Below are 12,500 nucleotides of genomic sequence, written 5' to 3' on the forward strand. Positions count from 1 at the left end.
TAACGAATCGATTTGAGGAAAGAAGCCCGGGGAAAAACTTGAAAAAAGAACAATACTTAAGAAGACAAAACACCTACAAAATTATTTTCAAGGTTGATAGAATATGTATATACATATACACGTTTATATATGTATGTATGTTTGTTTGTTTGTATGTTTGTACGTACGTAATATAAATAATATATATAAATATAATATAAATAATTATAATAAAAGTAGTAGTTGTAGTAGTAGTAGTTGTAGTAGTAGTAGTAGTAGTAGTAGTAGTAGTAAAATAAATAGTATAGATTTTTTTTACTTTTTTTATTATTATTACTTTTCTAAAGGTCAGTGTATTAACGCCGATTGCAAGGAAACTGAGCTCTTCCTCTCCAATGTAGGACGATGTGTGGCGTTTTTCTCACTCTGGAATTATAAAATTATAGATGTAATTATTAATTTAATCACTTAATTATCATCTTAATTATGTATGCATGTGTTCGTGTGTTAATGTTATTGTTATAGAATTGAACTAAAACCTCTAAAAAAATTAATTGTCTTAGTATCTAGTTTCAATAAACTTTTTATAAAAAAATGAATTGAAATTAGTTTTAAACAAAAAAAATTTTTGTGAAAAAATTGAAAAAAGTTGGTTTTGATGAGATTTTCGAAATAGTTACGGTAGAACTTAAACCTTGAATTAATTTTTTTTTTTAATTTTTATCTTTGCTAGAACTTTAATAAACAAATCCGGTTTGTTATCGCTCGCTCTTTTTTTAATTAGAAAAATCTTCGTTTGTTTCAAAATTTTAATAAATTTATTTTTATTTTTGGAAGAAATTACGATTTTTTTTATTGAATTCATATTTTAAAATATCTTTCCGATTTATTTTGATTTAAAAAATTTAAAAAAAAAATCATGGCCGAAAACGACGGCGGCGTCTACAGCGTTTATTTAACCGTAAAAAATATTTTTTGGAGCGAATCATTTTGGCTGCCATCTAACACGACCTGGGCCGTTCTGGAACGTACGGAAGAGAGGTTTTTTCCGAGTGCCAGCGACCTCTGGATCCCTTTTCCGCTGGCCGTCTTCCTATTTTTTCTTAGATTGATGTGGGAACGGTAGGTAATTACTAATTAGTAAACCAATTGATTAGGATTATTACATCATATTATATAATATTAATTAATTATTATATTATGTGTGCTATCAATTTGGTATGCACTATTTTTCTGATTTTCTTAATTGGCATCTTCAGGTATGTTGCCCTGCCAATTGGTCGGCAATATAAACTTAGGGAGTTGTGTCAAAAAAAGCCAATACCCAATGAAGTCCTCGAGAAGTTGTTTAAGAAGAATAAGAAGGTTCTTCCTAGCAAAGAGCATATGAAGGTTGATTGGTTCGCTGGCTAGCTGGCTGGCTGATATAATTGGCTGATTGATTTTTTGTTTAATTGGTTAATTGATAAATAAATTGGTGATTGGTTAAGTAGGTTGGTTGGTTGGTTGATTCATAATAGCTTAATAGAAATAATGTAATTGAAATAACCAATAATAAATGATAATTAAATAATAATTATAATCAAATAATAATTATAATTAAATAATAATTAAAAAATAATTGTGTAGAGTTTAATGAAGGAGTTGGACATGAGTGAAATTCAGATAGAGAGATGGTGGCGAAGAAGAAGAGTGCAGGACAAACCGAGTGAGATGCAGAGGTTTAGAGAGACAAGGTTTGTATGAGTGTGTGTGTATGTGTATGTATGTAAGTGTGTGTGTATGTTTATGTATGTAAGTGTGTGTGTTTGTATGTATGTATGTATGTATGTATGTTCGTTTGTATGTATGTATGTGTGTGCTGTGTGTGTAGTTATGTATGTTTGTTTGTATGTATGTGTTTTCTTTTATCTGTCTGTATATAAGTATGTATGAATGTATGTTGTACATACATACATAAATAGATATTTATTTACATAGATATTTATTTTTCTAGCTGGAGGTTCATATTTTATTTCTTTGCTTTCTGGGGTGGACTTATAACCTTGTGGGATGTTAGTCAGTTTGATGGATTGTTTTTGCTAAATTAAAAAATAATTTTTTTTATGGATGGATGGATATGTCCTGGTTATGACACTGTCCTGGTTATGACATTAAACTGACCCTCACTGCCTTGTGAGTGATGTTGGATCATCAAAGGCTAGGCCCACCGCTTATAACTGTGGTTGCGTAAGGAAGGGCGTCCTGCGTAAAAATTAGCCAAATAAATTACTTATGATGACAGAAGTGACAATGGTTTCATCATAGGTAGCCAAACGGCAACCCCCGATCTCGGGGAAAATGTCGTCTAAACGTGTGTTGTTGTTGTTGGATGGATGGATAGATGGATGTATGGATGGATGTATGAATGGATAGATGGATGGATAAGTTGAGAAATGAATGAGTGGTTGATGATTGATTGATTGATTGATTGATTGATTGATTGATTGATTGATTGATTGATTGATTGATTGATTGATTGATTGATTGATTGATTGATTGGCATGTACATTCTTTTCTTACTCAAATTATTTTCATCACCAATTTTTAAATTTTTTGTTGCATTAGAAATCTTGGTTCTGGGATACAGATCATTGCTGGTATGACTATCCTACTCAGGTATGTTTTATAATTTCTTCTTTTTGTATGTTTGTTTGTTTGTTGTATGTGTGTTTGTATATGTACATATTTGCACGCTTGTATGTGTACGTTTTAAATGTTTCAGTTTCGTCTAACCAATAGTAAGATCTTAAATTTTGAAATCCATCGGCCAATGGCGTCTTCTTAATTTTTAAAATGTAACTCCACTGACGAATGGCAGCACGTCTATCCAGACATCTGGTATTACTACATGATCGAGATCAGTTTCTATTGGTCGCTCGTTCTGTCTCTATTCATGGATATCAGAAGAAAGGTTTGAAATGATTGGTTGATGGATGGACAGATGTATGGATTGATAGATAGATAGATTGGTTGATTGATTAGCTGATTGATTGAAGCAAAAAGCGGAATGATGGTTATTTGATAAATGGATGGATGGATGGATAGATAGATAGATAGATAGATAGATAGATAGATAGATAGATAGATAGATAGATAGATAGATATATAGATAATCTGACAATCAACCATAAATAGGATTTCAAGGAGATGATAGTTCATCACATAGTGACTATCTCCCTGATGGCAATGTCCTACTCGGCTAACTTCATGCGGATCGGATCGCTGATCATGTGCGTGCATGACGCTGTCGACTGGATCATGGAGGTCAGTTTGTTTGTGGATTGGTCGGTTGTTTGATTGGTTAGTTGGTTGGTTGGTCAGTTTTTTGATTGGTTGGTCAATTTTTGGATGGGTTGGTCGGTCAGTTTGTTGATTGGTTTGTTGATTAGTTGGTCGGTCTGTTGATTGGTTTGGTTAGTTTGTTGAGTGATTGGTTGGTCAGTTGATTGGTTGTTTAGTTTGTTGAGTGATTAGTTGGTTTGTCAGTTAGTTGATTGGTTGGTTAGTTAAATGGCTAGTTGATTTATTGGCTAGCCTAATTTTGGAGGTCTAATCGTTGATTGGCCAGTTGGTTAGTTGATTTGATTTTAGATTAGATCAGTGGCTTGTTGGTTGAATGATTGATTAATTGATTGATTGGTTTGTTTGTTTGTTGGTTGATCATTATTTTAGATAGTTTAATTATATTTTTTAACTTAATTTCACTTTAAAACAAAATTAAAAAAAACACTCAGCTGGGAAAGCTGGCGAATTATTGTAAGTACAGAAAGACAACAGATCTCATCTTTGTCTGTTTCACTGTAGTCTGGTTCATAACAAGGATATGCATCTATCCTTTTTAGTTAGTGTGCGTGTGTGTGTGTGTGTGTGTTTGCATATTTGTAAGTTTGTTTGTTTGTTTATGTGCATGTGTGTTTATTTTATGTGTATGTATGTTTGCATATGTTTTATGTGTATGTGTGTTTATTTTATGTGTATGTATATTTGCATGTGTTTAATACTGAAATCACACACACACACAAACACCACAAGACACATACGAACCACACATACACACACACACACCACAAGACACACACACAAACACCACAAGACACATACGAACCACACATACACACAACACACACCACAAGACACATACACACACACACACTACAACACACACGCACACACATACACTACAACACACACACACGCACACATATACTCCACACGACAGCATTCTGAAAAGCACACTGTTTGAGGCAACGAAAATCGTTGGCATGGCGAACATTTACTTCGTCTACAACGGGCTCCTCTGTACTCTGCAAGTCCTTCACATCATCTGGTTCGCCATGATCCTCAAGATGGCCTACTACTACGTCATCAAGGGCCAGGTGTGTGGGGTTGCGGTGTGTGGTTTTGTGACTGTGTGGGTGGGGCGTTTTTGTGTGTGTGCGCGCGTTTGTGTGACTTTGTAAAGTGTTGCGTATTGTTGTTGTTAATTAATTCAGTCAATCATTCGTTCGTTTGTTTGTTTGTTTGTTCATTCATCAATTCATTCATTCATTTTGTCATCTACTCATTCATTCATTCATTTATTCATCCACCAGGTTGAGAAGGATGGAAGGAGTGACACAGAGCCAGAGAGCAATTCAGAGGATGACGAGTCGAGGTCAGCTGCTAAAAATATCGGCGGCGAGAAATCAGCCAATGGCGAGCTGCGTAGGAGGGTTTAGGCCACGCCTACTTCTTTTCTTTGTCTGTTTGCGTGTGTTTTTGTCTGTCTGTCTGTTTGTAAGTCAGATTGCCAATCTGACTGTCATCGCTGCGTGTGTTCATTTAATTTTTAGTCATGTCATATTATTTTCTTATTTAAATACATTCAGCCAAGTGAGGATGATGCTAATTATATTATTATTATTATTGTTGTTGTTATTATTTTTATTATTATTATTATTGTTGTTAATATTATTGTTATCGCTATTCAATTCTTGTTATAAGCTTTTTAATAGTTCAATGCTAATGCTACTAGCGGAGATGAATCTGCCTTCTCAAGATAATTAAAAATAATTAAAATTATTATAACTAATAATAATAAACATAATTATAGTAGTAGTAGTAGTTGCAGTAGTAGTGGTAGTAGTTGTAGTAGTAGTAGTAGTAAAGGTGGCATTAGTAATATGATGATGGTGATTATTATTATTTCATTTAAATCATGATATATACACCTTACCCTAATTATTTTCATTATTGCTTGTAATTATCTAACTATAATTAATTAATTAGTTAATTAATTAATAATGTTCCTTCCATATACTCATTCATTCATTTTAATTTATTGGCTTAAAGTTGATTTTTATTGTCGTTACCGTTCGCGCATTTTTGTTTGTTTGTGTGTGCGTGCGTGTCCGTGTTTGTGTGCTTGTATGTGTGCGTGTCTCTGTGTGTATATGTGTGTGTGTTTCTCTGTGTGTGTGTGTGTTTCTCTGTGTGTGTCTGTGTTTTTGTGTGTGTGAGAGGTAACAATAGATAGATAAGTTTTTTTTACCGCGTTATATACATATATATATATTATATATTTTAGTTTTACTAGTGCTTTATTTCAATTTTTCAAAAAAAAAATCATGTTATTTACTGGCTTTTGCTTCTGTGTGCGTGCGTGTGTGTGTGTGTGCGCGCGCGTGTGTGTAAGAATCTATATTATATTATCTTTGACTCAATTATGACGTCATTATATTTTTTTTCCTATTTAAATTTACGAAAAAATCTATCATGAAGCTATATGGTTTGTATATATGCTGAGGGTATTTTCCTAACCTCTATATCCATCTAGGTCATATATATATATATATATATATATATATATATATATATATATATATATATATATATTATAGACATGATTGTTATAAGCTTGAATTTGCTTTATTTCTTATTGTTTATTATACTTATGTGTGTGTTTGTTTCTCTCTTTCTTTCTCTCGCTCTCTCTTTCTTTATATATATATATATATATGTGTGTATATAAATATGTATATATATATATATATATATCTTTCATAAATGCCTTTTAATTGTGTTTATCTCTTTGTTTGGTTTTTTGTTATTGCTGATCTTATTATTATTATTGTTGTTGTTGTTATTATTATTATTATTATTGTTATTGTTGTTATTATTGTTGTTATTATTATTGATTACAGCAATGTCCTTTTTATGACGTTGTTGTTGTTGTTGATGACGTTGTCGACGACGATCACGTGATTGAGTCAGAAATCATAATAATAATAATAACAACAATATTAATATTAATAGTAACATTAATAATAATGATAATAACAATATTAATAATAATTATAATAATAGTTTGTTTCTGTGTTAAACATGATAATAATAATAATAACGTTCTATTGTATTTCATTGCGCGCTCGTGTGCTTCTCTCGACATTAATAAACGATTAAAATATTTGGTATGGTAAATAAATAAATAATAATAAGTAATAATAATAATGGGAAGATTGAATTAACAGCAACAATAATAATAATAACAACAGCAAAAAATGACAAAGAAATAAGAATAACAAAGATAAACTATTGCAAGCAATTTACGAAGAGTATTCTTCTATGCCTTAATTGCGTTTCTTTATCTTCTTCTCTTTCTTTATCTTTCTCTCTCTCTCTTTCTTTCTCTCTCTCTCCTACTTTCTCTTTTTTTTCTCTTTTTCTTTCTATCTCTCTTTTTCTCTCTATCTCTTACTATCTCTTTTTATTTAATGTATCACTCTCCATCTCTCTCTTTCTCTCTCCTCTATGTGTGTGTTTTTGTATGTGTGTGTGTGCGCGCATATGATATGCTACGTATGCGTGTTTATTTTGTCACATTTAGTTCCTACTCATTCATTCCTTCATTTCTTACACTCTTTCCATCCTCCTCCACCTCTCACTACTCTCTTTGTCCTCGCTTTCTAATCTGCCTTCAATGTACATATGCACATGTGCAAATATGTACACACACGCACGCACACACATACACACAAAGTAGCATAGGTGTATATGCGTTTATGTGTACGTGTGTGTGTGTGTGTGTGTACGTACGTGTGTGTGTGTACGTACGTGTGTGTGTACGTAAGTGTGTGTGTGTGTGTGTGTGTGTGTACAAAATCACGCACGCAAAAAAAAATTATGCAAACGAACACATTTTATCGTGTAAATGTACTTCAAACTGGTGGTAGAGTACATGAACAAAAGTGTACACAATTTAAGGCGAATACGTCCACAAATGCACACACACACACATGCACACACACACGCACACACGACACTAACGAGACGCCAGGAATGACAAGGACAATAAGGAAGAGAGTGGAAAGAAAAACTATTAACTTTGACTGTCAGGCGCAGATTTCTACGCTCTCCTTCCTCACTTTCTCTCTCTCTTCCTCTCTCTTTCTTTTACTGTTTCTATAACTTTCTTCTTTCTCACTCTTCTTCTCTTATCTCTTTCTCTCTCTCTCTCTCTCTCTCACTCACTTTCTTAATTTTTCTCACTTTCTTAGTTTTTTGCTTCACCCTCGACTAATGATGATCATAGGCTGCGTTTGTTTTTATTCTTTTACTCCGTTTGCCTTTTCCGTCCTATCTTCAGGCCTTCTAACTGTTTGCATCACTCTCTCTCTCTCTCTCTTTCTCTATTTATCCTCTTTTTCTTCTCTTTTCTCCTTCTTTCTATCGTCCTTACATTTTACTTTCTTAAGTTATTGCGTTCAAACTCTAACGATAATTCACACCTACATACATCTTGGTAGTTGTCTATTTAGGGCTAGATTTGCGTATTAAACTTTATATATATATATATATATTTGTGTGTGTGTGTGTTTGTATGTGTGTGTTTGTATGTGTATGTGCCTGCGTGTGTGTCACACGTCCGTAAGTAAATATGAGAGAGGCGTAAGAAATAGCGCAATTATGCTCCGTATTTACTGTATGCATACACAATTATCTTTTCCAGTACACACACATACACACGCGCACACCCGCACACACATACATATATACATACACATACATACACATACAGATATACAATCATATTTGTGTGTATGGGTGTATGTGTGTGTGTCTGTGTGAGTGCGTGTGGTGGTTCGAGATTTTAACGCTATGGGTGGTCTATGAGCTATTTATTTGATGTCATTATAAAACCAACACACCACACACACACACACACACACACACACACACACACACTATATGCGCAAAATGCGAGAGAGAAAAAGAAAAATATGGAGAGAGAGGAAGAGAGAGAAAGAGGAATAGAGAAAGGGAGAAGAATAGAGAGAGGGAGAGAGGAAGAGAAAATGAAAAAGAAATAGAAAAAGGGAGAGAGGAAGATAAAGGAAAGAGTAAGAGATGGAGAAAGACAGAAAATGAATACAAGAGAAAGAGAGAGAGAGAGAGAAAGAGAGAGACTTTTTAACATAGGACCCCTGTAGATTTATTACTAAACAGTGTTACGGGGGTATATATATATATATATAGTGTTCTCAACAATGATGATGACGACGAAGATGATGATGACAGTGATGGTAATGATGATGATGATGGTAATGATGATGATGATGATGATAATGATAATGATGAAAAGAATGAAAGAAAGAACGATGACATTGTTAGATAAAAGAAGTAAATTTATTAATACTTTTTCCAATGCAAGCCAGTAAAAATAATTATGAATAATAATAATGTTAAAGTTAATTACAACAATAAATAATAATAATAATATTATTATTATATTATTATTATTATTATTTACAACAATAATAATGGTTATAACAGTTTTTAAAAATCTTCGTTATTTGTCATTGTTTGCGAGTCGTAGAATCTTTTCACAGCATAGAGGATTGTCGAAATCTACAGTAAAGGCTAAATAAGGAGTTGCCAATAGCGAAGTTACTGGCGAGGTTTGAAGAGGAGTTGTAACTGTGATTTATGCAGTTGCTTGGATTGGTTTAGTGTTTATATTACTGTTGGTATTCAAATAAACGTTCGTTCAACGAAGTTTGCGATTGAAGCAGGAACCATGTATCTATCGGGAACCATGAAGTAACGAACACTTGACGATCGTTGAAAGCTACAAGACTGCTGTTGGAAATCATACATACATACATACATACATACATACATACATACATACATACACACACTCACACACACATACATACATACATACATTCGCTAGTTAGAATGCGTGCGTGTTACGTAAGATAGAGCGTTTCAGAACAAAAGACCTTTTCTTTTTCAATTCTTTTCCTCTTCTTCTTCCTCTTTCTCCTTTTCAAGATGGCCACCGCCGCCATCTTGAACTCCGTGGGGGGCTACATTCCGATCACGCACACATGTTTGTTTGTGTGCGTGTCTGTCTTTGGAAATACATGCGTATATATAGGTTTTTGTGTATACATTAGTCCGTATGTGTGTGTGCTTGCACGTATGAGCGTATATATATATATATATATATATATATATGTGTGTGTGTGTGTGTGTGTGTGTGAGTGAGTGTATGTGTATCTTTTTGTATGTGTGTATGTGTGTATAGAGCAGTGATTCCCAACCGGTGAAGGGTTTATTGAGGGGACGCGGTTAATTTTGAAATTTAGGAAAATCAGATTTTCAAAAAAAAAAGAATATACTGCGTGTTTCATCGCCACAAAAACCTTACCAATGTAATTAAAGAAGGTTTTGAATTCACTGATTAAAACTGTTAACTACAAAAAATCAAGTGCCCTCAGCACTCCCTATTCAAAGAATTTTGTAAGGATATGAATTCTGATCATGAAAATCTTTTTTATTACACGGCGGTACGTCGTTTATCAAAAGGGAATGTCATTGGACGTGTTTGTGAGTTAAGAAGAGAACTTAAAACATTCCTACAAGTGTAAGAAGAACTCATTTTAAGCACGTATTCTGAAGACAAACCTTGAATTCAACAAGTAGCATACCTGTCCGACCTATTTGCCCACTTGAACAAATTAAATTAAAAATTTCAAAGCAGAGATATGAATTCATTTCTTTTTAGAGACGCTCTTCATGCTTTTTGTTCCAATCTTCCAAACTAGCAACGTAGAGCAATGCTGGATGGAAACTATGCCATGTTTGAGCACTTGAACATGATTGAAGAATCGGAAGAGGTAATTGTAAACGTTTTAAAAATTGCAATTAAAGATCATTTCCAATCTTTGGAAACAGACCTCCGACATTATTTTCCAGAGTTGAGTGAAAAAGATGCTGCAGTGCGAAAAGATGATCCATTCCATTCCTCTATAAACATTGCTAATGTTTTTGGTGAACTTCAAGACGAGTTTTCAGAATTCAGAAATGATTGCACAGTTAGCGATATTTTCAAAGAAACATCGTCGGGTGACTTCTGGTGTACGAAGCAACATTCCCATCGTAACGTTAGCGTGTTTTCCCTTGAAATATTAGTGCCTTTCCCTTCAACGTATCTCAGTGAAAGTGGATTTTCAACTCTACTACAAATGAAAACACGAAGGCTAGAAATAAATTGAATGTGGAAGATGATGTGCATATGGCTTTAACGGACTCTCAGCCGAAAATTCAAGACATAATTAAAAACTTGCATGCACAAAATCGTCGCATTAATTTTTAACAATTTGCAATAAAATAAAAATTTAAACACTATTTTCAATTTAGTTTCTAAATAAATTTTTAATACCTTTGTTGTTGTTTTTTTTTGACTAAATCAAATCGGGTCGCCAACTTCTCGAAAGAATTAATTTGGGGTAACAACTTGAAAATTGTCGGGAAGCACTGCGATAGAATGTATGCAGGTATTTGTTGTATATATTTGTTGATATAAGTCTGTATATATATACACGTGCATGTTTGTATGCATCATACAAAAGTATGTATTTGTATGTGTGTTTGCGTGTGTTTGTGTGAATGTGTGTGTTTGTTTACACATTGATAATTAATTTAATTCTGTTCGTTCGTCTTAAAAATTCATTTACAACTTATATTAGAATGCGACGAAAATATTGCGTTGCTGTTGTTGTTGTTGTTCATGATACTTTTGTTAATCTTATTGTTGATGTTGTTGCTGTTGATGATGTTATTATTATTATTATTATTGTTGATGTTGTTGTTGTTGTTGTTTTCGCAGCTATCAACGCTATTGTCGTCATTGTATTCAAAGCTCTGATTGATTCGATTTGTCACGATGTTGTTGTTGTTGCTGATGTTGATGTTGTTGTTGTTGTTGATGTTTTTGTTGTGATGTTGTTGATGTTTTTGTTGCTGCTGCTGATGTTGTTGACGTCATTTTCGGCTGTAGAGCAACTCTCATCACTGTAAATAGAATCAGATCTGGAATCGTTATTGTCCAATATAGCCTGATCATTCTCATCAACACGATTTTTATTGTCGTTGTTGTTGTTGTTGTTCATATTGTTGTTGACGCTGTTGTTAATGTTGTTGTTGAAAATATTGATATCTTTGTACGCTGAAAAGCTATTTTGTTGAAATATACCGGAATATTTTTGAAAATTTTGTTGAAAATTGTAAAAATTAAGATGTTGGTGTTGCTGGCTTGGTTGAAAAATCGGTTTACAACAGTTCGAAAGTAAAAAATCTGCAGTCGGTTTTTCGTTTTTGTTGAAATCTAGGATGTTTGTTGAAAGGTTTTGATCAACGTTGTTGAAAAATTTGAAATTTGTTGAAAAACTCGTGTTGTTGGTGTCGGTAGTAGGGTATGCCGTTATGCAATCTTCACTGGGTGATAATTTTGAGTGTTTGCTGTCAAAATTTGTCGTAACTGGTGAGGATTTGATGGAGTTCTCATTCTGCTGTTGTGGTGAAAAATGAAGTGTTGGGATGTTGTTGAAGTTGTTTTCAGCAATTTGATCAAGGTTATTTTGGTGCCCGGTGAATAATCTGGTTGTGTTGAAACTTGCATATGAGTTGCTGTCGTAATGTTGGCTGCTGAAACTTGATGGTGTGAAAGTTTGAGGGAAATTGAAACCGTGGCAATATTCGGGCTTATCTACAATATTTTTTTGTGACAGTTCGTCTGTGATGTTGTTTAAATGCATGGAAGATGTGCTTAACATCGTTGGGTTGATTATTTTTGTTGACGACGACGATGTTGTTGGTGGCTGCGATGTGAAGTGGTTGTTGTAGCTGTACGTACTGCACCAGCTGTCGTCAACCACTTCTTCTTCTCCTCCATCATTTTGGTGATTTTCAACAGCATTTTTATGAAAATTTACGTTGGAATCGTTGAAATAATTTTCATGGTGTGGCAAAAAATGCTGTGAGTTATGGTTATTGTTGTGGCTGCTGAGGTCGCTGCTGACGACAACATTGCCGTGGCTGTTGGTGGTGCTGTTGCTGAAATAGCTGTTCTCATACTTGTGATGTGGATAATAATAAGGCCAATAATTCACAGACGCGTAGTCGACGCCAACATCGCCACAAACACCACCACC

At 33.8% G+C, this 12,500-nt stretch overlaps 1 protein-coding gene across 1 annotated transcript; it reads left to right on the forward strand.

Moving 5' to 3' along the window:
• Positions 1 to 898: 898 nt before the first annotated feature.
• On the forward strand, positions 899 to 4,481 carry HELRODRAFT_82517 (hypothetical protein; the record flags this gene model as incomplete). The annotated part of the gene is made up of 9 exons (XM_009022825.1): positions 899 to 1,101; positions 1,239 to 1,371; positions 1,609 to 1,715; positions 1,976 to 2,033; positions 2,587 to 2,637; positions 2,840 to 2,932; positions 3,157 to 3,285; positions 3,756 to 3,862; positions 4,241 to 4,481. The coding sequence occupies 9 exons, from the start codon at positions 899 to 901 to the stop codon at positions 4,479 to 4,481; spliced, it is 1,122 nt and encodes a 373-aa protein (XP_009021073.1).
• Positions 4,482 to 12,500: the final 8,019 nt, after the last annotated feature.

This window comes from Helobdella robusta, assembly GCF_000326865.2.
Source record: "Helobdella robusta unplaced genomic scaffold HELROscaffold_33, whole genome shotgun sequence".
Classification (NCBI taxonomy): domain Eukaryota; kingdom Metazoa; phylum Annelida; class Clitellata; order Rhynchobdellida; family Glossiphoniidae; genus Helobdella; species Helobdella robusta.